The following is a 24,375-nucleotide window of genomic DNA, read 5'->3' as shown; positions in this document are numbered from 1 at the left end:
TTCCCAACTCAAATTACAAGCACCTATGCTTTGGCCTAGCAGAAAATTACAAAATATAGCCGTATAGGGGTTTATTATTAGGGTTATTATTTATAAGGGTTAATTTATATAGATAACTGTGTAACTTTACAATTATATAACGAAGTGTAGAACTTTAGCATATGTCTAATGTAAAGCAAGGTCCGTCAACATATAGTTTTGCAATTGCATTATCCCTCTGAACCGAAACGAAACCCGTTCCCGCTTGCTGGTCCTTCGATGCATCCACAGGTTTGATTCTGAGGCAGACTGGAAAGTCCTCTTCAATAACTCTTCGCCTTTCGGTCGCGATTAACTCGAACATGAGCGTGTGCCCCAACACCCCGTGTCCAACTTTCTTCCTCTGTCTGGTGAGGCCAACTGCGCTTCCTGTACGCGATGCTTAACGGTTCGAAGGTTTTTCAAACAGTCGCGTTCCAGATTAAAATGGTTTTATACGAACAAGGGACAACTGCCCCACTAGCAGAAAGACCAAGGTTCTTCCATGCATTCAGGGTAATATGGTTACGGTGGACTAGCTGATGCACGAAAATTCTGAGCAACGCGGGGCCCAGTCAGGGTTGTATGGGTGCCCATGCATTTGGCAAGTGGTTGGATAAAGCGTTACCCGATGTTTGCCGATGGATTAAAGAAATATTTTTACTTCTTGGGAATTGAGGGCATTTGCAGGGGGCGAAATTCAGAAAAATGTCCCGTTATTTCGTGTACGGAGCAGTTCCGCAATCACCGTTTGGTCACATTCGAACTGAGACAATGTAGTGAAGTTCTGTAATGCTTGCAGCAGACCGCTAGTGTACACGAGAACGCTGGTCAAAAATATGGCGAGCAAGCAAGTAAAATCAAATTTCGCCGTGTCGGGCGTGTTTTATCAGACATTTTTTAGTACAACAACAACAAATATACATTTGTGCTTCGAACGCAAGCCGATCAAACTTCGGCATCATCAAGTTAGTAGGGCTAAAATGGCCTTAAAAAAAGGCCCGTTTACATTTTTTTATGTCTAAATCGTTTCCTTCGGAAGTTTTTACTGTTCCTTGCTAGTTCAGTTGAGACGGCCTTGATTTCCTTTATCGACAATCGATAAAGGTCACTGGGTATGTTGAATATCTAGGGCTGAAAGTTTATACGAAGTTGGGATGCGCTGGTTACTTATTGGAACAGCATTTTCATGACTAGGATCAGTTGGGATCAAACACAAAAACAAAACGCTGAGAATACGTTCAACATGAAAGTTGCCACTTCATTAGCATCAATCCGGCTGGCATTCTGGACACCGGCCTTTATGGCACATAACACAATAGGACATGAGCAGTTTATATTGAATAAGCACCCAAAATGAGAATCGACTCGTCGTACAAAAATATCGATACGACTATATCTAAAGTCATCAACTTTTAGTTTATTTTCAATACGAAATTATCAATATGCAATTTAGCAGACGAAAATATAAATAATATGCCCCAAGTACGGTATTTCCGTTCTACACAACGATATAGCTTCTCTCGCAATAGCAATTACATGACACTCGACAATGCCCCCGTTTGCGTTTATATCGAAAGCAGCATTATTAGTATATTGTAACGGTAACAGATAAATGTTTAACGCTGAAATTAGTCCAGATTCTCTTTCAGATAAGTCAAATTGTTTCTACTAGTATAATAAAAATTATTTAAAACAGCAGTTAGACAAATTAATCTATTTGAATTTGATTGAATAATATTTATGAATAATAAAATTCTAATTAAAATAAAAAAAAATATAGACTTATCTCATGGGAAATAGTTCGAGCTAATCCTCGATAGGCTCCTATAATATAATATATCAAAGTACGTGATCAACTTCTAATAAGACTTATAGACTAGTAATAAACCCAAGTGAGGTGCATCTTCATCTCGTCATTAACTAGATGATAATTTTCGTCTCCCACCAAAAAATGTCTAGATAAATATTAGACTTTCGAAAATCAATAAATAAGCTATTTATGTCGTACTAGAACGCATAACTGTTAGAACAATAAGACCTGCGGCATCCTAAGCCCATTATAGCTCTGCAGCGGTTTTAGTCTGCAAAGGAAAATATGGCGGTCCTTTATTATCTCATTACGACGCACTGACTTAGCTGAACATCCAACCGGTTGGAAGAGATCAGAAGTCTTCGCTTTGAATCCCCCCAACGGCACGCACGATGCAACTTAACGATAAATAAAGCACTTACAATTAATATTATTAGCTTATAATTAAATTATAAAAATGCATTCGTTTGAGCTTAAATATATGCACTCGAATTAGCTGGCTTATGTTTCTAGTGGGGTTCTACGCTTTTTCTCTTATTTAACGCACAGACATGACAACTGGACACTATCTGAAGTATCTGGAAAAGCCGTCTCTTTTTAAAAGGAATAAAACGACAGGTCTTCCTTTTTTTGTTTTTTCATTTTTTATTTATTAAGTTTTATTTTTGTTAAGTGACTCTTTGTTATATTGTGAATATCGTAAAAAGATGCCAGCGCAACATCCCAAACTCAAATATACAACTACATCTGGTAACTTCCTGATATTTTTGATAATAGAAATGGCTGACCATCGAATTTTAGAAAAGCTATATATAAATAAACTCCCGACAAAGTACGCGCTGAACTGGTAAAACAAGAGCGTTTAGGGAAGTCCCAATGACCTTATGGGCACGACTGAATATTTTTTCTAAACAATAAGTTAATGTAAAGTTAATTATAGCCAAGTGTCTAAAGCGATGCTTTATTATCATTAAATTCATGACTATCTAACATGGAAACATGATGTAAATGCGTATCGATTTTGTTACCTGTTTATCGTACACAATGAGCCTATGGAACATTAGCAATACTGTGATATTGAACCAACATGTATTTCATTTAGAATGTAATTCTACCCATATCATTTTATTCCGTGTGTTCTCCCTTGTTTGTATTATTAAACAGTTAAGTAGTTTTCTTACTTTAAGGAACAGATTTTCTGATTGTCACTGAAACAATACGGCCAATATTATGTAGGTCATAAATAATAATAATAAATTAACCAAGCAGCTGGGGAATGAGGTCGCTCTGATGCACGCTACTTCACGGCTTTCAGAGCAAACATAAAAACCAATAAAAACTGATTGAATCTTTCAACGTTGGATGAATTTAACTATTTGCATTGCAGGTTGCTTTGGTACAGCGTCGCATTTGCCGAACCTTGATCGTTTAACGTTTTTTTTTTAGTCAACTAATAACACCGGTTGATCTAGCATGTGTTCCGAAGGCTCGCTTTATATCATCTCGATCGTCGGGTGCCTTTTCCTTACGCTCAGCGGCGTTTGCCATGATCAAAAAACTAAAGATCTTAAAATAAGGGACGATATTTGGCTTCGCAGATATTTCGGTTCACATCTGATCTAGTCCTCCGTTCAGCCTTCATCTTTGCCCTTGAGAATCAAACAAGAGGCGAGAGCAAATACATAGATGCTAAACTATATTGAAAGGACTCGCTATAAAAAAAGGTAGCAGTTACACACAACGACGACACCTCGTTGCTATAGTAGTGGAAATGCTAACAAGACTAGGTATGAAGCCGTAAAATAGCATCATTATAGAGAGAGAGTTAAGCACGTAATTCCGATGTAGATACCGATAATACGTTTAACCACAAAAAAAAAAGCGACTATTTTAAGTTGTTAATAAGCGTAAATAACGTGAAGTCATAGTTTTTTTTTTCAAATGCCAACAGTGAGGCACATATCTACACGAAACAACTGCTAGAAAAAGTGAAAACACTACAGTGACAGCACTAAGTATATATCGCACAAATATACGGGCTTTAGTTTTCTTCTGTCAGTTCTGATTGTTCACTGACCCGATACTTGATATATGAAAGGTTTTATGTTAGGAAACTTTACCTAACGATTTCCTAGGAAGATTTCCAGTACGTTAGCCAATTGAATTCGTTTTTTCTCATAGACTTTTTGTCTATGAGGTTGCGTCAATGACCGACTAAAAGTATCTAAAGCCCTACGATATTTCTGAAAACTATAAAGGAAAGAATCCAATTAACGGCCGACCAGTACGCTCCCATTGTCTCAGACAGCAGTCATGCGGACGCGAGGAAGGGCCGGTAAAGCGTAATTCTGACCCATGGACATGTTATGCACCAGCTTTCTAGGGTCGGAATGACCTACCCAAACCTATTACTTGGGTATGTTTTATAAACTTTTTCACGTATACGCTAACATTAACTATTTCTTTAGCAGAATTATTTAACCATATAAATGTAATAGAAAATTCTATTGATAGTAATTGAATTCAGTCATTTACGCTGCACTTGTGGAACAATTAGAAATACAAGGAGAGGGGTAGGAAGTTTGGTTAATTACTTGAAAAATGAAACCTACACGCGATAGTTGAAGCGCGATATAACATTTCTGACGAACTTCACACACAACTAAGTATGAAATGAAGCAGATATAAAAACGAGTGTCTCACTTCGTGTATGACTGGTCCTAAATTTACATAATGTGAGAGCATATAAAAGATGAATGAAGAACTTACATTTTAGACACGAGTACGAAAGGCCTACTATTCGAACATCATAAGAGGCTACTTCACAGGAATAGTATAAAATGCCTGCGATAATCTGCAACCAACGATTTTCCTTTGTAAAAAGTCAGAATAGGTAGATTTGAGCCCCGCGACAAGACATATTCTTCTAAAATTAAATATGCTGTCGACTTAACATAATTAATACTTTCGTTTGGTATTGATAAAAGCTGTGCTAACCAGGCATATAGAATATATGACTGACAACAATGATTATGTCAAGAAATTTCTAAATGTTCATCTGTACCTATGCATCTGTATATATCAAGTACAGATGTTAAACAGATGATCCTATTAAAGTTATAGGTTCAAATCAGAAAATTTCAGCGATAGGCGCCTCGTGGGGCCACACTTCGCTATAAAATTACCTTACCATCCAACTTGGCCTTTCTAATTAATACTTTGCCTTTATAATTCTACCTGTATGTTATTGTCTTTCCATTTCAGTGCACTTCTACAAACTAAACCCTGTTGTCTCTTCAACAAGATATTTGTAAGCCGTAGCAATGGTTTTAGATGGTCTAGGTTTAAATACGAGTGCAGATGCTCCTTGTTGAAAGCTAGAAAAATTCAATCTTGTGAAGCAATGGTTGACTAAGGCGGTGGCATGGGACGTAAAATTTGAATCATCTATTTTAGATGGAAGGTTTACCTAAAATTTTGGCTAAACTATGGTAATAATGGTGAACTATACAATGAAATCAGAAAGGTGTCGTTGAACTAGACAATCTAGGGAATATGATCATCTATATATATCTCTATATATTGATACCATCAGTGACAAATGATAATTGACTTGCTTTTATGTGTCCATATTTCGAAATTATAGAGCATTGTGCGCCGCCTGCGCGCAGTAAAAGTGAATACCTTGCACCAGTATTATGTCCATTACAATAAAAATATCTATAATGATTCACCATTTTTATAGAAATCGAGATATAAATACTCTTTGTCCGATCATTCGTTAAGAGGATTTATCATTAGAAACAAAGTGTTCGAGGCCGACAGCGGCAAGCTCAGCTGAAAATATATCACTGACATAAATCCGTTTCTCGTTACGCATTTCGTATCGGCCTCGCCTCTTTTCTCCTTTTTTTTATTAAGTTGCTCTTAGGGCGCGTGTGTTTATCGAAATCATTCGAACGTATCATAACTCTTCATTATATAGCTAATTCTTAGATAAAAGCATAAATAACATATGAAGATTTGTCTGTCTGGTAAGGGTATAACACTCGATCTGCCTCGAACAAACCAACAGCAACGCCGGTCATACCTTTACCATACCAAAATTTACAAGGCTTTTCACATGTATTTATTGGGACTTATAAACCATAACTGAATGTACAAATGCTTTATATTGACACACAAAGAAGAGCCTAGCTTGATACGAAACAGTCATGGCTTGGGACTGCCGTAAGGCATCGTAAATGTGACATTTTTACAGGTCCTAGTTACAGCTGCGCAGTTACGGCGTTCAATAAATTATGTCTCTATATTCTCAATAGATACGTTTATACTGAGACAGTTTTCACAATATCATATCTATCGTCGAGACGTTTCGCTGCATTTATACGCACCTTACTTATCATTAGCGATTATAAATAAATGAACCGATATTATGAATAGCACAAGTGGCACATAGCCTAAAACGTGCCTATGTGGGAAAACCACCACAACTCTTCCACAAACAACAGCTAATGTACTGTCATTAACTTGCATCGTTAACTTGCAGTGCAGCTTCATGCCACATGGAACGTACGTATAGGCAAACTTTAGTCATCAGAAAACATAAACGTTCTTCCTGGTCGAGGCTCATACTCCATTTCACCAACATAAGCAGAACTTCGATGCGAATTCAAGAGTGCCATTGACCCTCTGGAAGGGATCATTGAGCTTCGCGCTGCTGGCATTGATCTGAAGCTGTATGTCTCTTTTTTGTAGTAATGTAAACAGACAGCACAAGGAATCCAGACCATGGATAGAGACACGATGATCAATGGAACCGAATACGCGCGAAGGATTGTTTTTATCCAAGATGGATTGGCCTTTTTGATTATCCCGATCAATCGCTCGACAACGTCCTGTACCTTCTTCTTGCACCGTCCTTCCCTACAGAACCCATCCTTACACATTGTTCCGTCGGGCAATCTATCTGCCGGTACTACTGGATTACACGCATCAAAGAGGGATTCCCGACAGCAACGGTAACATGCAAGATCGCCCTCACATGCACAAGACGTTAACCCAATCGACTGGCAGTAAAGGATACACTGTCCTGAGCTACAGGTGCCTCGATCCGAACACGTTGTATTGTCAGGAAGCGGCTTTTGGCGCGGACAGCGTTCTGTTTCACCGGAACAGAACGAATCGTCCATACAATCGTTTGGCAAACGTGATTTACATAAAGTTCCTTCAGGTGCCAGCTGGCAATTCTTACAGCAGCTGTGGTTTTGATCGCTACAACGGACGTTGTCGCGCAACCGGCAAGACCGCGTACAACATGGGTCGTTGTCTTTGATTGGCCCCACGTCGCATTCCTCTCCGTCGTCGATGATGAAGTTTCCACAGCGGCTCGGTAAGCGTTTGATGAAGCATTTCGATTTGTACTTCAGCACGAGCATAATCTGCCGAATACTACACGGAGAGAACAATCGGTTGTTATTGTTGCGTCCAGTGTTTGAGTGGGCATTCATTATGTATGCACCTCCACGCGCGTCTGGCGGGAGACACTCCGTCGTGTCGGGATCGTGTTCGGCGCCCCAGCCGTGAGCTAATTCATGAGCTAAAGCGATGTCAGAGACTCGGCTAAGGAGGCGAGACCCCATTATGATCGATGTCGTCAATCCAACGTTCTGCACGATACGCACTTTTCGTTGGCCGTCCGTGGAATTTGCAAGAACAGGCCGTGCACAAATACCTCGTTCTGCTGTTGTGTGACCGAGAAAAGCGCGGCCCAATACGCCATCATCGAGATTTCGAGCTGTGAAAAGATGTGCTAGACACGCCCATTCATTCTCCTGCGCTTCCTCTTCGGCAAACGACTGTAGCAGGTCTTCTGCGCTGATTTCTCCGGCCATATTAAAGTGGATTTTTCCACTACTGTTTGGCGTTGGCTCTGTGAGAACTTGAACGTCCTGCACTAAAAAGCCCATGTTGAAGTATCCGTTATGATCATCGTCAACAAATTCAGTTTCGTTGAATATAACGTTCACTCGCTGAATCTGGGTGACCATTTTGTCAATGGTCTTACCTATGCTGCCTTGCCCAACAATTTGAAAATATGTGTGATCGGCAATCAACCTGATCCCGCATCGATTTAGTTCCGGCGAGAAGTCCTTTCCTACCGAATGTTCCTCGTCCATCAAATAGAATCCACCTCTCCGGAGACGATCCTTGGCTAGGGTACAACTAGTTGCATTTCGCATCCCATTGATTTCCGAATCTTTGTAGATTATGTGAAGTGAAGCGGCAAACGTTCTTCCAAGTGGTGACTTTATCTCGCGAAGAAAGGCCTCCTCAATTGTGTATACCTCGTCCGTGAGATAGATGCTGCCGGCAAGGACTTCACCGTCAAAATAGAGTACTGCACGCGAGTTGGGCTCATCCAAAACCTTCCCTTCAAGGTAGCGTTTATGCATTTCGTTAAAATTCACTTTGTGTTCTCGAACGATACCGTTTCGACCTCGTTCGTATAGCCGGAAATCCTTACTGAATAAATGACGTGCGGGATGCGCTTTCACGGTAAACAGCCTCCCGTACGATTCAAAGCTGATAAACACCGTTTGTTTATCGTCGTCGTCGTTGTTGTCGTCATTGGCCCTAACGAACTGTTCATCAATCGATCGACCCGTTCTCACGGTGAAGTTTTTCAGTACATCATAAGACAGCAACTCACGCTCCAGACACGTAACATATCCTTGCAAAATTATCAACATATAGCACAAAACAGTATGCAGAACATATGGCGAGTTTATAGTCATTCTCTCTAGAAACTATACGAGGTTACGCTTCCATGCAACGCCTATCGTTAGAGCGGCAAATGCGGCTATTGCAATGAGCTATTACATTGTTAAAATACTCCCTGCCCCGTTATGTCTCTTGGCAGAGCTTCTAGGCGGATTAAGCGCCGCTTTAAATACCAGAATGACACAGGCAGTAATAGAGAGTGCGATACAAATGCGTGATTCAGCTGACACATTCTCACTAGCACTGCTGCCCCTGCTAGGGTGATGCATTGAGATAAAGATGTCCTCTGAGAATTTTAACGTGTCGAACCTTCGATAGGTATCAAGTGTTTTTGCAAAATTATCATCTCTGTGGACAAAGATCTGACAACAAGTAAGAATGCTGATACTTTTAAACATATATTTTCACAGTAATTTGCTTTGCATTGGCTTATTGCCATTGGTAAACAAGTTAATGCTATATTCCGGTATCTCTGCGGAAGAGTTTTCCAATAGGAGTCACTTTCATCGAACAAATAACCGTTGTACCGCCTTTGTTCCATTAGAAAAATCAAACAATGCGCCAAACTGCGTAAAGATGACATAGGAACGCTGGATCCATCCACGTTGACGACGCCACCATCCAACTCAGCTCGCCGTCGAAACCGACTCGGGCTTATAAGCCAGGCCTATGCTATGCACAGCAGTGTCAATTGTTGTCTGCGCAAAAAAGTATGGCCAATGAAAGGCGTTCGTTCTTTGTTCGCCGAACGTGATGACGGCTGTAAACTTATGGTAAAGGCTGAATAGGCCTTTGTGTTAAAAACACAACAACAACGACACATTTGTAGAAAATAATTACCTCTTGGTGTACTTTATATGTTTTCTTTCATTTTGGGTTGAATATGCCATATCCTTCTCCTTGTGTCGACGTAGACTTCTATGATTTGAATCCGACTATCAAATGTTATTAAGTGTTAACTAACAAAGGGTACGTCCAAATGAATCAATTTACAGGGATAATGAGCTCGAATGGAATGAAGAGGCTGAGAATATTGATCAATATTGAATGTCAAGCCAGCTCGCCGCGCAGCCAGCAAACGCGAGAGCTATAAACGCAACGACTATGTTTTGTGCGAACAGTTGGGATGTCCTGTTAAAGACGAAAGCGTCGATACACTTTGACGGGTCCGTTATTGAAAAATGATGATTTGTTCCTTACCATGGAACAGGTAACTACTGTAAGACTCATTGTTTTCCAGGCGAAAAATAGAACAGATTTGCAACGCAATTTCACGAGAACTCAACTTAAAAAATATTCACTGAGGACTTACTTGTAGAAAGCGTCGTGTCACACAGAAAATAATATTTAGAAAGGTGAAGTACACTCGGCCTTTAATGCATCTTCTTTTTTTTTGCTAACGTTTAAACATAAGGCCCTTTTTAAATTACAGCTAATTGCGTCATTCTGTTTTGTTGTTAAACACTTTATTATTATAGTTTGTTGATCATGTGAAACGCCAACATAAGCGATGTGGAAACCAAATGTATGGTAATAGGAAACTAATAAATAGTACTAAAAAAATAAGTTTTGTTTCTTACAAGGCTATTCAAAGCTGATTCAGGCTCCGTCAAGGGCATTGACTACATGACTAAGGTGGCTAAATAAAACCCTAACATTCTACCACGATGTAAACCATAACGGAAGTCTATCAAGAATAGCCAAACTATGACATATATATATATATATATATATGATTTGGCAGGTAAGTCACTTCTTTGATATCAAATTAAACTATAACTCATTATAGTAACAAATGCTTCAAGGTGTGTCTCAAATTACCGTACCATTTTCCTCTTTTTGCTGAATGTAGCATTTTCCTGTCATCCTAACCTTTAATACAAAGTAAGGCTCTCTATGACTGACCTAGCCGCCGAGTGTTTGTCATGGCGGCAGATGTGTCAGCGATCAGCCACAATACGTCAGTTTGATACCACCACTGATCAAGGGATACTCGCTTAATTTTGAGAACAAGACATTTAAATGCATGTAAAATGCCTGTACATTCTTGAGTGCAGACAAATAAAATGGAAACCATTACTCATTGACAGATATTTTCAATTTCTATTGGTCGCTTTACAGGTAACAGCTTTCTGAAGACGACCGCCACGAACACTGCATCAGAATCTAGCGCTCATAGACTCCCTAACTAATTATTTCTCAGATCAATTATGTTAAAAATGTCAAATGTAACTCGATAGAAGTAAATAACTGTACATAACTGTAAATAAATGAAATACTGCTCGCTATCATTTTGACTTCGCAGACTTCGTTAGCAGACTTCCTTAATGTTATGCAACATCAAGGGGAAAGGGCATTCAGGAAAGGGCGAGCTGTTAGCAAAACACGCTTGTGTTGAATACAGCCGAGTACCAAATAGACCACCGCTTCGGAGAACCCATAGGACGTAGGGCGCCGCTGGTGTAGTGGTATCATGCAAGATTCCCATTCTTGCGTCCCGGGTTCGATTCCCGGGCGGCGCATATCTTTTCCCAAATTCCGATCCGCACACCCATCAGCTCTGAATGCACAACCTGTCGTTACGAATCGAAATATTCTTTCTTATATGATTGATACGAATTGTCCCATATAAAGGTGTGGTAGTGAATGATTGATGATCGATCGATAATATAATTGCAATATACGATATATGTCAAACATACCTCGTAAACGCTATTTATTACTAAATAAATCCTGAATATCCTATCTAAAGAGCAAGTGAGACCAATGAGCACCTTACGAATAAATACTGGGAATGGCACCTTGAGCCTATTAATTTCGAATATCCTTATCCTAAAATGAACAATGAAAACACACAGAAATACGAGCAGATTAAGGTCCTCAAAAGCATTGAATCCTCCTCAAATAATCGCCCGTCGAGTATTGTATTTTGAAATGTCGAATTTATTAAAAACGTAAGCAATCAACCGTAAATTTTAATGTATTGTTTAAGTCTATTTTGATTTTTTTGCCTTTACTCCTTTATTGACATGCGTTTCAAGTGCGTTGTTTTAGTAATGTAGTTAATATTTACATATACATAATATAATATAAGGAACTTATTAATGACGTTCAATAACGAACTCGCGCTAATCACAATTAGTGGAACACGTGTGCCGTTACTTCTCTCTGAATGCATTAAAATTATATGAATTAAGCAAAACTGTAGTGTTGCTATTTCGTTCATGTAATCGTACTAAATAAACTACACGAATATTATAAAAAACGGGCTGACTGGGTAATACTAGCCCTGCTATTGGGCTTCCCATCTCCGGAGAGCTCCAGGTTGCCTGGCAACGACCTCGTAACGCGCCCAGCAACCGTCGAATCGCTCAGGGGAAGGTGCACTTGCGCTCGAACCATCGTTGCATGCATCCTAAGAAACATTAGTGCCGTTTTAGAGATCAAGTGTTTTTATTATTTTCATTTATTTATATGTCTTTAAATTATTTTCGGATGTTTACCTAACACAGCTTGGACTATGTAAAATAATACAACTGAGCAATTTGCTTAGAAAGGATACGCCTTCTTTAGCGCGTGTTGAGAAGTTAGATAGTGTGCGCCTTTAAAATGGGTCAGTATGTTGAAAGCTGCGGAAGTGACTCAAACTTAAAGTTAAAACCGTTTGCTGCATGACCCTTGAGACGAATACATAAAATACATACCTAGTTAAGAAAGTATGCATATAAGCACCGTTCTAATAATTTGAACTTTCTTAAAAAATCCATCTCATTATAACTTTAATTGATGTATGATATCATTATTGATTGCGTATGTCCGAAACCTAAAAGCTCCGTCCGGAACAACGTTATGAGTTAGCTCAAACGATACTTACTCATAAACGACGGCGTTTCTCCAAAATACTTTTTACTTCTACATTCTAGCGACTTTCTCTTAACATAAAATGTATTCCATTCCATGTTAGTAGTTAAGGTGTACTTTACTAAAAGTACACCTTGCACACATGCATTCTGCACACGGTCGATAACAGAACAAGTGTTAGGCGGATACGACACTACCGAAAAAATTCCCTGTAGAGAAAATCGATACCAGCAGATTATTGTATCTTAACCAATCTAACAATCACGTTCACATAAACCGGAAAAAAATCATATAGAGTAACACAAAACAGCTATTTCGTAAAGCCATGTAAAGAAACGCGCTGGTAAAAGGAGTCGACGCTTCAAATTCTTGTATGCCCGTATCATGAACACAATAAAAGACGAACAAGAATTAGAAAAACTGAACCACAATATGTATGGAAGCATTCAGGCAGATGTATTTCATATTGAGTTTTACTCGTTTTTTTTTTTTCTTCTTTCCTATCTGTTGTTTGACGCTGTCGTACGCAGTTCTGAAAAACAGTATTCAAATGCATTCTACCTAGAAATAATTACCAGCCGTCGATAAGTTCGCAGTGACAACATTGTTTTTTTTTTATTACATTAAATACTATGTACCATTTACGGCAAAAAAGTTATAAAATGAATTGTTGTAATGAAACTGCGGTTTGTATGTATTAGCAGTCTCTCGAGATCTGCCTTCTACGACCCTCTCTTCCTTTTTCAACTTGTTCGAACCGTCATCCTATTTTGCACTGTTATCCATATGTATAAATTGATATAGTCAAATAAAGATAATACGTATGTTCCATTCCTCTTAGTAATGGCAGGATAATTGTGTTGATAATAAATAGTAATTTGTATTTGCATCAAATTGATCAAGTGTGTTTGATTCGTAGCTACAAGTCACACTGGGATACTTTATGTATACGCTATAGGTTTATTAGTACGATAATGTCTCTGAGAAACATGCGACAGAACAGGTACTTATCAGTCCATGTTACAGAAAATGATGACTAAGACGACCCACCGTAAACCGATTTTCTAGTACACATCGAAATGCCTGTTACTTGGTGCTATGTTATTGCGCTCTTTACCCATTCTCTGTAAGTGATTTACAATAACAGCACACGCACCGCTGTTAGTTTATGACCGACGTTGAGCTATAGAGGACGATGCCACTGCATTATGCCGCTTCCTCCTTCTTGAATCCAACAAAAGCTAATGGCTTTGTATTTTTAGGTAGCAGTTTTGTTTCGCCCTCTGAATTGCATTGACTCAGAGCTACCTGTTCCCAATCTGCAACTGCTGTAGGGGAAAGCTCTGCGCTCCTTCTGCGTGGCCTGTCTTTAATCTGCATATATCCTGCTGCTGACGCCAAACATGTTCGGCTACGCAGAGAGACACTGTTGACATTGAAGGACATGAAATACATTGACACATGTCCACGCACACTCAAACGCACAGATGCAGTTAGACGTTCGTAGTTCCGCAACAACGTATCTCTTTGCAAACGCAGCCAGCCATTGTATCGATCAATTAGTTTTAGTTGAGAATGGAGCTAGCTTATAGAATATTGTTTATTTACTGCATGATAATAATATATTCATATAACAGGCGCGTGTGGTATTGGGCTTTCTTCACGTATCGATTTGTCAACTGCTCCGACGGCACAACGCAAGTCGAACTTGTAAGGATTGTAGAGAGATAGGCCAAATAGTACAGTGAAGAGTAATTACTTATGCTCACGTATGTTAAACCTTTTTGCTTTTAGTGAAAATACACTTTTGGAGGTATTTCTAGTATGTAAAGCTCGATCACCAGATCGATTAACGAGAGCTGCTAAATAGGAGGCAAGAGACATGTAGGGTTCATAGGCGCAGCTGAGAAATGGTGGCAAAAATGAGTCCCTCAGAAAAAAATTACCTAACGCCAACTATCCTGGGTTACTAATACCAGATAGTCGAAACCCCTCTGTTAGGTGAGCTTGTTTTTACAATGGATCTGACAAACTCCCCTCAGTTTAAGCTATTTCTAGTGACAATTGTTGCGTAGTCACGGGAGATGACCTACCATTGTCCTAATATATATATATATATATATATATATATATATATAGATAAAGATTGTTTACATGCGACGTCTCCTTACACACATACAGTATATATGCGTTATCATAGGTGTCATTGTTATTATACAGGCAATCACATATTCTCACCATTATTATAACAAAGCGGCATATTTAAAGTATAGTAGCCGTTGTTGCAATAGCAAGATAATTACGGCCTTGATGTAGGCCTTACATACATCTATTGACTAAAATGTGTAGCATACACAGCTAACGGAAAATACAAGTAGCAGACAGAGTCATATGGAAATAGTTGCATGACTATTGTCAGCACGTATATAATGACGAATGCATCGGAATTGGCAAGATCAGCCCTGCCCTTACTGGCTGACAAAGACGAGACGCTCTTTGAAAAGCTACATTCTTTTTCAACAATTAATTTCCCACTCATCACATGGCTTGAACAGTGGTCTATCGAAATGAATCGGGTGTGCAGTCTAATAAGAGAAACCAACGGTCAGCCAGGTAAGCTTTCGTATGCGAAGCGATGGCCTTCTAGATGGACTTGTGTCAAGATTCATAGGGAGACCAGAACTAGAACTAAGGTGGGCATATGTATATATAAGTGATTAAATATTGCGCAGAGAACACATCTCGGTCGAGAAAAAAGACAGTATGGCAATCGCACCCAGCATCTTTAACTAATGAATGCTCAAAAAGAGATTTAAAGGAGACTTCTCAACCGGTTTACCACTCCTATTCATTATTTCACTTTTGGCAATCGATTTGTCACAACCGATTTTGTCTAGGTAAAGGAATATAACAAGGAGGCACAGTAAACTCTAGGCTTATTTGGCCAGAGCGGCACCCCTTTTTTTGACTTTCCTTCTGAATTTTGACAGTTTTCTTAAATATGGCCGAGCTCCGTAGGTGGCTTCCCAAAATTGTCCTTCACAAAGAGATACCATTTTGAAATATAAGAAACAACGGTTAGTATCGCGGCATTACTAGGTGCCTAACAATCACCAATGTGTTTATTTCGTAGGTGCTGCTTGCGAGAATTAAGCCTGCCCTTAGTTTATCTGATTTGTATTGCTTGAATAATTCTCTTTTGTTCTCCTTTTACTAGTCAAGTCGATAGTACTTTCATTCTCAGGCGCGTCTTGGCTTACGTTTCACACAAACAGCGTGCTCACCATTGTTTGCTGTCCGCGTTACAGGGACACGTTTACTGATCCTAGGAGGCTGTCTTCATTAGCCCTGAAGAAAGCTCATCAATGATATGCACATTAAAACATCTTTTAAGTTCGGGTAGTTTTTTTCTCTAAATGAGACCGAAAAAGTGTGCTACTTGTTGCGCTGGCGCATGCTCGACAAGATAGCACACGTAACGTATCGTCTATTAGCCTACTCTTAACTGACATTTTCTTCTTGGCTATTCGTTTTCCTACGATCGCTCATTCTTTGATTTTGGAAAAGCCGCATCCACAACTGAATCGAAAACTACCGAACTCATCGATCTCCATCAAGATCCACACCGGTTTATATTACAACCCTTAAAATCCGTTAGATTGTAATCGAGCAACAGTTAATGTACAATAAATGATTTGACTGACACTACCTGTATATAATTGACATTTGAACTAAATGGAATTGTTATTTAGTTGTTTTTTTTTGTTACTAGAGTGCTCGCCATGTTGTCAGCTCACGAGCTGTTGAAGTCGATTAATTGTGAGATTGTCAATTTGTTGTAAGTCAAAATCAAAGCTTTCATTGCTCAACTCATACTTTCCTGTCATCTCAATAATGTCAACGACCTGCTGAAGTTTTTCATCGCTCAATTTTAAAATTTTTACTTTCAGCACACTAAGCTTATCCCGTCGCCGATCATCGGGTTCTGGCGACGAAACACTCTCGGCATCCATCTCCATCATCATGGCTGCCAAGGCTCCTATCGGCTGCTGCTGCTGCTGTTGGGCGGATTGCTTATTTGGTGATTTTTTCCTGTTACTGCTGTTGGTTGGGGCTGAAACTGAGTGCATTGGCGATGGACTTGAGGATGATGATGGTGTTGCAGCTGCTTTCTTTGATCGTGACGTTGGAGGTGGAGGTGGCCGAACCTCTTTACGCTCAGTAGGACTAGCACTTTTGTCCTTCGGCGCAGATCGCTTCCGATCAGACGGTGGACGTAGAGCGCTTTTAGACTCGGGGGGCGACGGTGTGAACGATAGTTCCATATCATCGTTGCTCTCGACAAACGGAGAAGAGGCAAGCGACTCCTTGCCTCGAGATTTACTACGTTTCGATTTCAGCGATTCGCTCGACCCTGATGTAAGCTGATCTTGGGTGAGGCGAGGCTTTTTTGCGTCGGGCGAATCTTTATGAGACGATGACTTCTTCTTCCGTTTAACTTCTTTGTCATCGTTGTTAGTCTTCTCTCGGTCGCGTTCACCGCTACCTTCGCTAGGACTGATGCCTGCAGGACGTTTCCGATCTTCTCGATTCTTTGTGTCATCTTTTTTCATATCCGCTGCCTAAATTAAAATCACATAATCAGTGAAGACAGGAAAGGCCCCACGTAAGGTGCAGATAATAAAAGAAATTGCACCGAACTAGGTAGGGTTATGGGAAATGTGCACCAAAATCGTAGATAAGGAACCCTTTCTATAATGAGAGGAAACTGATTGGCTACATGAAAAAAGGCAAAACCTGCGTATCCACATGTGTCACTAAAATATGTGCCGTTTAGGAAAGGGTGGCAATTTACCATTGGCGGCGACTGGCTTGACCGTACTGATGCTAATTTTTTGCTGCTGCTGCTGCTGCTGCTGCCTTCTTTTTGTTTAGCTGTAGCCTCTTTGTCCTTCGACTCCTTACCAGAGGTTCGTTCTTTATCCTTGGTATTTTCTTTTAACTTTGAGTCACGTTCTTGATCGGCTTTCGTCTCAGCCTTATCACGTTCTTTCTCGCTTTTACTACTCTCCTTGTCACGTTCCTTCTCCTTGCTAGTTGTCTTCTCCTCACGAGAAGACGGCGCCGCCTCTTTGTCCTTATCCGATCGACTTCGTCCATCTTTATCTTTTTTTTCTTTTTTGTAATCTTTGCTGCGCTTCTCTTTTTTCTTCTCTTTCTTGCCATCCTGTGCTGGAGCTGTACCAGACTAAATTTACAGAAAGACAAACAAACAGACTGGCAGCAATCGGGTTTGCAAAGCATTGTTAACGTGGGTGATGCCGACTAGTGAAAACTAAATCAAACGTATTTAGTGAAACTGTACTTTACAAATATATATATGCAAAGTATTAGTACTTATATGACTATTAGCTCCTTTTGTACATGTGCCTGATACAGATAGCATGCCTTCCACAGCTGCAAAGTCTTTCACGATCATTGAAGTGTAATAGAATTTGCCCTTTAAAAGAACAAAATTAAACAGTAGCTCTCTCGTATTAAGTGACAATGGGCCAGGGGACATACGATTTGTCCTATGTTCGGCCACACGTGATTAGGATGATAATCACTACCAATGTTAAATAATTAACCTTACTTTGATATCTTTAGCATTAGACCCTCCAAATAGATCCGAGGATGGCTTGGCCGCCGCTCCCGCCGGTTGGGTTTGCGGTTGCTGGGGGGAGCGTTTCTCTGGAGGCGTCTGGGGTCCTGATGACTTCTTGTTGGGTGATGCGACTGGTTGCTTGATAGAACCGCCTCCTTTCAGCAACCTTTGGCAGAAGTCATCCGGTGGATTGTGGAAAGTAAGCTTCTCACATCGGATATTGTTAATTGGCTTGCCGTCTAGCGACAGATAGAGATCGTAAACGAAATCGATTTTTTTTGGCTCTTCCCGCGTCTTAAAGTACACCCAGATCGGCATGTTGAAACCAGCATAACCGCTTTCTGTTACCTAAAATAACGATCACAAAAAGACGAAGAACAAGTGTTGTGTAGATGTTAGCATTAGTTTTTACTTACGTGAGATCAGAAGCTAACAAGCAGCACATCTTTCAAAAAGTACGCTTCAGTTCAATAGTTGGTGCTTAATAAATATTGTCGCATGTATAATCGTATGCATTGCGATTAAAAAGTCCCGTCAAAACTAACCTGATAAGGCGGTTCGCGAATTGTTCTTTTTGACTTCGGAAAGCTTTCATGTAACATAAATATCACCTTCTCGACAAAATTATCGATTTTGCACCCCTCAGGCCCTTTGACGAACACGGTCCAGTCATGCGTATAGCCCTCAGCCGTAGGCTGGTCCTTAAGCACGGCCTTATGGCCGAGCTCAATTTTTACCTCTACCGAACGTCCGTACATCATTTCCAAATTTCACAGCGTGTGCTTAGGACGACATAGGATCACCCCTATCATCAATATCGATTCCGTTACCTGTCTTTGTTATGCGACAACTGAAAAAAGCAAAACACATTTTGTAAGCATTGTCAAGCCGTGTCTTTAGACTACTCCAGCAACTGTATTTTTCCCTAATGTCCATAGTTTGCTTCCCTCATTCAAGCCAGCATTCATATAAATCGCGCTATTTTTGTAGGTGATTCTGCGCTTTAAATAAACCTAAATAGAAAATAAATGTATTAAGTGGTAAATTGTAAAAACAAGTAAACAAAAATGAAAGACAAGAGTTTACTTCGATTTTTTTTTCAATCTGTGAGTTTAAAGGTCCCAAAATTCAATGGTCAAAACGGCCATTGACTGCAGAACATTATTTTTGCTAGAACAAGCGCTACAAGGACACGTTTTCTCTATTCTTTACTTAAAGCCAAATATTTCGACGGCGACGATGACGACGACGACTCATTTCGATGTAGAATTCCACGAAAGAGCTGAATGTTTAAAATTAAAGATCATGTTTGCATCTTCTAGAATCGCTATTTTATTATGAAGTTTTCTTTGCTCAATATAATCCCGTAAATACGACATACTGTCATTAAGCAGCTACCTGTATAGGAGGCGAAATGAAAAATGCGAATGCAAAAGGTACGTTAAAAAAATTTTGCATGCGTTGATCAAATTACCGGGGAGTCTTCAAATGGTTCCACCTGTTAAATCATTGGGTCGTGATCATTTGAGACTAATGGAAACATTTTAAAGATACTGGCCTGATATGAATATTGTCTTAAGGGAACGCGTTTCTGCACAATCAAAATAGATAAATTAACTTGTGCTTATAGCATAAATGGCCACCGTTGTTTGTTCACGCTCTACTAAACTGTTTACGTAATGCAATTTTCACCTTTTCACACTTATCCCAATGCATGGTTTATTAATACTGCGCTTTTTTATGCGGAATACTTTAACAAACGTTGGCTATTTTTCTGTCCCTTTCAAATGATGAAGATTACAAGAGTTTTGTTAATTTGTTGTCGTTGTCGTTGTCGTCGTCGGATCACCATAGGAAATCGTTACTATCACACCCGCATAGTAATTCAGGCGCGCAATCAATCCATTCGGGAAACGATTACGTTCATCTGGTATAAGATGAAATAACAATGTCGAATATAATGTAAACACATACTTCCATGCCGATACCATTCTCGTTGGCGTTTTTTCCCTCTATTCGGTAATTTTACATACTCTATGAGTTCCTGTGCAATTATTAGCTTGATTCTTGTTCAAGGTTTTGTCTCACTTTCTGCAGAAACCCCTTCTCCGGCATCGTAATTTAGTTTTACGCTTTTATTTTTCTTTTCTTCATCCTTTAACTTCATTTGTATAAACTATTACTTTCATTATTATTATTATTGTTGTTATTAGTGATGACTTGGAATCGGCTCGGATCAGTTGCACTGGGCTGTCTCAGTCGACGAACATCAACCGACCCACCACCTCAATTTCATTTTTTCAATCTGTGTTTTCAACGTCGTTCTGATTTGTCAACTGGACATTATCCATGTTAACTCTAAGTAACAGCTACGCGGCCGGGTAGATATCTGTATGTATCTCCTGGGCATGTAATTTTCCTTATGCGATACCACAATGACAATAAGAAGATCGTCCCGACTAACGCAGCGAACCAATCGTCCAGAAAACACGTTCATCGCCTGAGTTCCAGTGCGACTGAGGACAATAACCATTGAAGCAGCACGTATACCCGTAGAATTGTAGCGTGACACTCAAAAGTCGGTTCCAAGATTTCATCGATCCTTCCACTGTCGCTGTCCTTCGTTCTCATTCAAATTTCCAAAGTCAACAGATTAGCAAATAATCGTCAGACTTTTCCTAAATGGCATATATGATCGTTACATCGATGCAGGCAACTAAATCAATATCACTGGATCGCAGACGGATGATGATATGTAATAGAATAAAACTAGTCAAGAGTAATTTGCGAAATCTGTTGCGATAACCTAAATCAGCACTAGCAGGCAGGCAAGTAGGCAGGCAGGCTGGCAGTGGCGCTGCTGTGTCTATTGTGCTGTTGTTTATGACAACGATAGCATTGAGGTGTTAGTTTCTTTTGTTGTGTGTTTCCTCTAGTCGATTGTGTAACGGTACCGTCACCAGCAGCGGCGGCAACAGCATCAGCAGTCATAAAAATTAAAAACAACAAAAAAACAGCTGGAGCAACAACGTCGATAGACTGAAGACCAGACGGGCGAAACAGTAGTACAGAACAACGTAAGCGTCCTTTCTGCAGCTGTGCTGCTGCTGCTGCTGTCGTAGATTTAACAGTAAAATCGACCGATATTAGCCTTAGGGAATAATTTACAAAGTAAAAGAGATATACGCATGTGCTACCTAGATGTGCTATTATATATGCTTTTCATATAGTCAATCTATTTCGCTTCATTTCATTGGCTTGCTTACCCTTGCCGTATTTTGATTGTAAATGTAAGGGAATCTTATTCATTCTGCCACAATCTGTGTACGGGTTATGAAAGAAAAGTTGTGCTGATCGCGTTGCTATTGAAAGCTCTGCTTTTTCCACTCACTCACCGTCTGTCGCAGCGTTTGCGACCGGCCGTCGGTCGAGCTCACTTGTAGTTCCGATTGGTGCAGCAGGCATTGATCAACTAAGCGACGACGGATCGAGAGTCTTTTAGGCTCTTTCGTAGATTACTATCACCTCTAATAACAATAACAACAACTAGTACATAACTTGTTTTTTCACCGTTTGAAACACATAAGCATTTTCGCTTATTACGGCTGTTATTGTCGCTGCTGCTGCTGCTGCTGCTGCTGCTGCCTCGCTAATAGAATGACCACCGCCATTACCAGTCACTGACTACCACCATCTCTGTTTATGCTATTCAGCGTTTGCTGAATGATGGTTGTGCACAATCAAGCACGATAATTGTATCATCATATCATTCTCATAACGTTAGCAGTAGTACTAGCTCTAGTTACAGTACTGCGTACTATCAGTAATGATGACTATCATAGAGTAGACGACGACGACGACGACGACGACGACGACAACAACAACAACAGCAACAACAACAACAACAACACCAACAACAATCAGCAACATATCACCGTCACTGCCATCATCATCACTGCAGAACACAGGCTAGCAGTTGGGGACAGGCGACGGGGGTTAGCAGAGACATCATTGCCAACAGCAATAGCAACAAACAAACAATATTAGCAGTCAGCAGCAGCAGCAGCAGCAGCAGCCAACAGTGAATCAGTCATCCGACGGCCGTGGATGGTAGTAAAAGCAGTAATACCACCACCAATCGTTACATTTAAACTGTCGGTGTTGTTATAGTTTTGATTGTTGTCGTACTGTTAGCAGTAGCAATATTGTTGTTGTTGCTACTGCTATAGAAGCGACAGTTCTTTACTGCTGTGAGCCCCGGCAAACACCACGATCACCGCTAGGCCAGTATGCGTCGCCACTGCTTCTATGATTAGTATTTTTGCTATTGTTGGCTAATGAAATCACGGTGGTTGGGTGATGGACAGTAAATAGTAGGCGGCTGCTTGCTGCCCCCCAGACGTGATGGTCGGGATTCGAATCCGGGTGTTGACACCGCTCGTTTCGCACTTCGAGCTAACCGTCTGGTGGAATGCCTAACGTCAGTACCGTACGTTAAACTCGAAATACGTCAAACAGCAGGCGGCGGCGGCGGCGGCAGCAGCAGAAGAATACAGAGCCGCGATCGTATCAACGGAAACAGTGTAGGCACAGCTGCGCCCGGAGCACAACGAGCGAGGGAGGGAGCGAGGGAGGTAAAGAGGGAGGCTCGAGCAGAAGCAGCATCAGCCGATAGACGGCGACGCTAACAGAGAAGAGCAGCGGCGGCGGCTACCGCGCAAAAACACAGTAGCCGACCGCCACCAGTCGGCATCTCGCCACTACGCAAGCGACAGCGATGAACTAGTGAAGGCGCGAACACATGACAACGATAAACCAAGCCATAACAAAGATGCAGGCCAACAGAAAAGCGAACCAGACGAGACGACCATACAAACGACTAGCCACCACCATCATTACCATTGTTATCATCCGACAGACAAAACCTACGACAAGCACAATAACAATGACACCACCAACAACAACAACAACTAGAACATACAATGAGTGAGTGCGTGCGTCGTTGCGGACGATTTTAGCAGACCCGGCAATGGCGGCAAAATGCGTATGACATATGCCTAAAAAAATGTCGAATTTTGTATCCGGACATAGGCGAGCAACGCATTACGCTGCTCAAGTGTAGTAGTAGTACGAAACACGCATATCTATTCAAATAATCGAGCCCTTAGAAATAGATTTTTATGTAAGAGTAGGCTGCGTGGCTTTACCACTTCGTAGCTAAAATAGGCTTCGATTGATTTCAACCATTAAATTACCGAGCGGTACTAAAGAAAGGTTAGAGTTATCGAAGTAACTTACTTACGCATAGCAGCCGCGTTGCTCACAGGTAGTGTCGATGATTTCGAATCACAGGGTCCTCAGTTTTAGTTACTTGAGGTGCGTGTCGAAGAATGTGTAAGCCTGCGATGGAAAATTTAGCCGTGACAACAATAAGAGTGACAGCAGAGATAGCTGTCTTAGTTGTTTTTTGGGGCGCGGATTGATGATGATAGATCTAGCGTCCAGTAAACAGTGTGTGCATGTCCATGCACGTAACGCGTGATCGATAAGAACCGCGCACTTCAGCGAGAAACCAAGTTGGGGCACGATAAGCGGCAGCACGACTGCGTAATAATGATACTCGTTTAGTCTAAGCTTTCCGATCTGTTTATAAAAAAACTACAGAGGACCACGGGAAAGGGGTTATGATGAAGTGAGAAAGAAGGACCCCATGGTGACGCATGTAGGTGATTACAAAGCAGATGATTAATCCCTGTTTCGAAATCGTCTCGCTTAGATCGGTCAACTGCAGAAACCGTACCCTCTTAGACTGTAATTTACTTTCGACAATTTTTACATTCAAAGACACTCTACTTATATATATGCAATGCTCATATATTAGTTTTAAACAAACGTAGCCAATTATAGGCTGCCATTAATAGGTCAGAAAATTGGAAGGCATTTCTCACGGACATGTGTAGGTTACATCTAAACGTATTTTTTTTTTTAACTATTATGATGTTCTGGATATATCTAGCTATATAGATATTGTAGGTGGATCAATATGCTACGGCTTAACTTATAGTTGGGCTGTCTGTCCACTATGTGTTCCCGGATGGGCACATTTAACAGTTAATATTTTTTTTGCTTTTGACACCACCTAGGTTGTAGTGCAAGGCTCCACTAGAGACATGCTATTTTTTTAAGTTTTCTTATTAATTTTACTGAAAATGATTTGGTAATAGCCAGTAATAAGTGTAGACGTTACGTTTGG

At 40.4% G+C, this 24,375-nt stretch overlaps 2 protein-coding genes, 1 long non-coding RNA gene and 1 other non-coding gene across 9 annotated transcripts; 2 read left to right on the top strand and 2 right to left on the bottom strand.

The window, feature by feature from the left end:
* Positions 1 to 145: 145 nt before the first annotated feature.
* On the bottom strand, positions 146 to 10,739 carry LOC111247675 (ADAM 17-like protease). 2 transcript variants are annotated; one of them, XR_015324917.1, is made up of 2 exons: positions 10,441 to 10,739; positions 146 to 4,685 (listed from the first exon to the last, which is right to left on the bottom strand). XR_015324917.1 is itself a non-coding variant. In XM_086985215.1 (2 exons), the coding sequence occupies exons 1-2, from the start codon at positions 10,478 to 10,480 to the stop codon at positions 6,421 to 6,423; spliced, it is 2,184 nt and encodes a 727-aa protein (XP_086841341.1). In that variant the 5' UTR covers positions 10,481 to 10,739; the 3' UTR covers positions 5,396 to 6,420. The 2 variants fall into 2 exon arrangements, 1 of the variants encoding a protein (XP_086841341.1); XM_086985215.1 differs by lacking the exon at positions 146 to 4,685 and adding an exon at positions 5,396 to 8,564.
* Positions 8,850 to 10,916, top strand: LOC111247676 (uncharacterized). Of its 2 annotated transcripts, XR_015324929.1 has the most exons (5): positions 8,865 to 8,986; positions 9,159 to 9,387; positions 9,610 to 9,824; positions 10,198 to 10,358; positions 10,736 to 10,916. It is a non-coding gene; the product is annotated as an uncharacterized LOC111247676 (long non-coding RNA). The 2 variants fall into 2 exon arrangements; XR_002672214.2 differs by lacking the exon at positions 9,159 to 9,387 and having other exon boundaries at positions 8,850 to 8,986.
* Positions 10,917 to 11,065: 149 nt separating this feature from the next.
* Positions 11,066 to 11,136, top strand: TRNAG-CCC (transfer RNA glycine (anticodon CCC)). Its single transcript has one exon. It is a non-coding gene; the product is annotated as a tRNA-Gly (tRNA).
* A 1,923-nt stretch (positions 11,137 to 13,059) lies between these two features.
* On the bottom strand, positions 13,060 to 23,752 carry ear (ENL/AF9-related super elongation complex transcription factor). Of its 4 annotated transcripts, none has more exons than XM_022798208.2 (5): positions 23,425 to 23,752; positions 18,668 to 18,972; positions 18,111 to 18,470; positions 17,331 to 17,723; positions 13,060 to 17,097 (listed from the first exon to the last, which is right to left on the bottom strand). In XM_022798208.2, the coding sequence occupies exons 2-5, from the start codon at positions 18,881 to 18,883 to the stop codon at positions 16,264 to 16,266; spliced, it is 1,803 nt and encodes a 600-aa protein (XP_022653943.1). In that variant the 5' UTR covers positions 18,884 to 18,972; positions 23,425 to 23,752; the 3' UTR covers positions 13,060 to 16,263. The 4 variants fall into 4 exon arrangements, with proteins under 4 accessions (XP_022653943.1, XP_022653942.1, XP_086841342.1 ...); XM_022798207.2 differs by lacking the exon at positions 23,425 to 23,752 and adding an exon at positions 21,518 to 22,953; XM_086985216.1 differs by lacking the exon at positions 23,425 to 23,752 and adding an exon at positions 20,673 to 21,187.
* Between the last annotated feature and the right edge of the window lie 623 nt (positions 23,753 to 24,375).

Source organism: Varroa destructor, unplaced genomic scaffold, assembly GCF_002443255.2.
Source record: "Varroa destructor unplaced genomic scaffold, Vdes_3.0 BEIS01000003.1, whole genome shotgun sequence".
Lineage (NCBI taxonomy): Eukaryota > Metazoa > Arthropoda > Arachnida > Mesostigmata > Varroidae > Varroa > Varroa destructor.
This window is presented reverse-complemented; position numbering and strand designations above follow the sequence as displayed.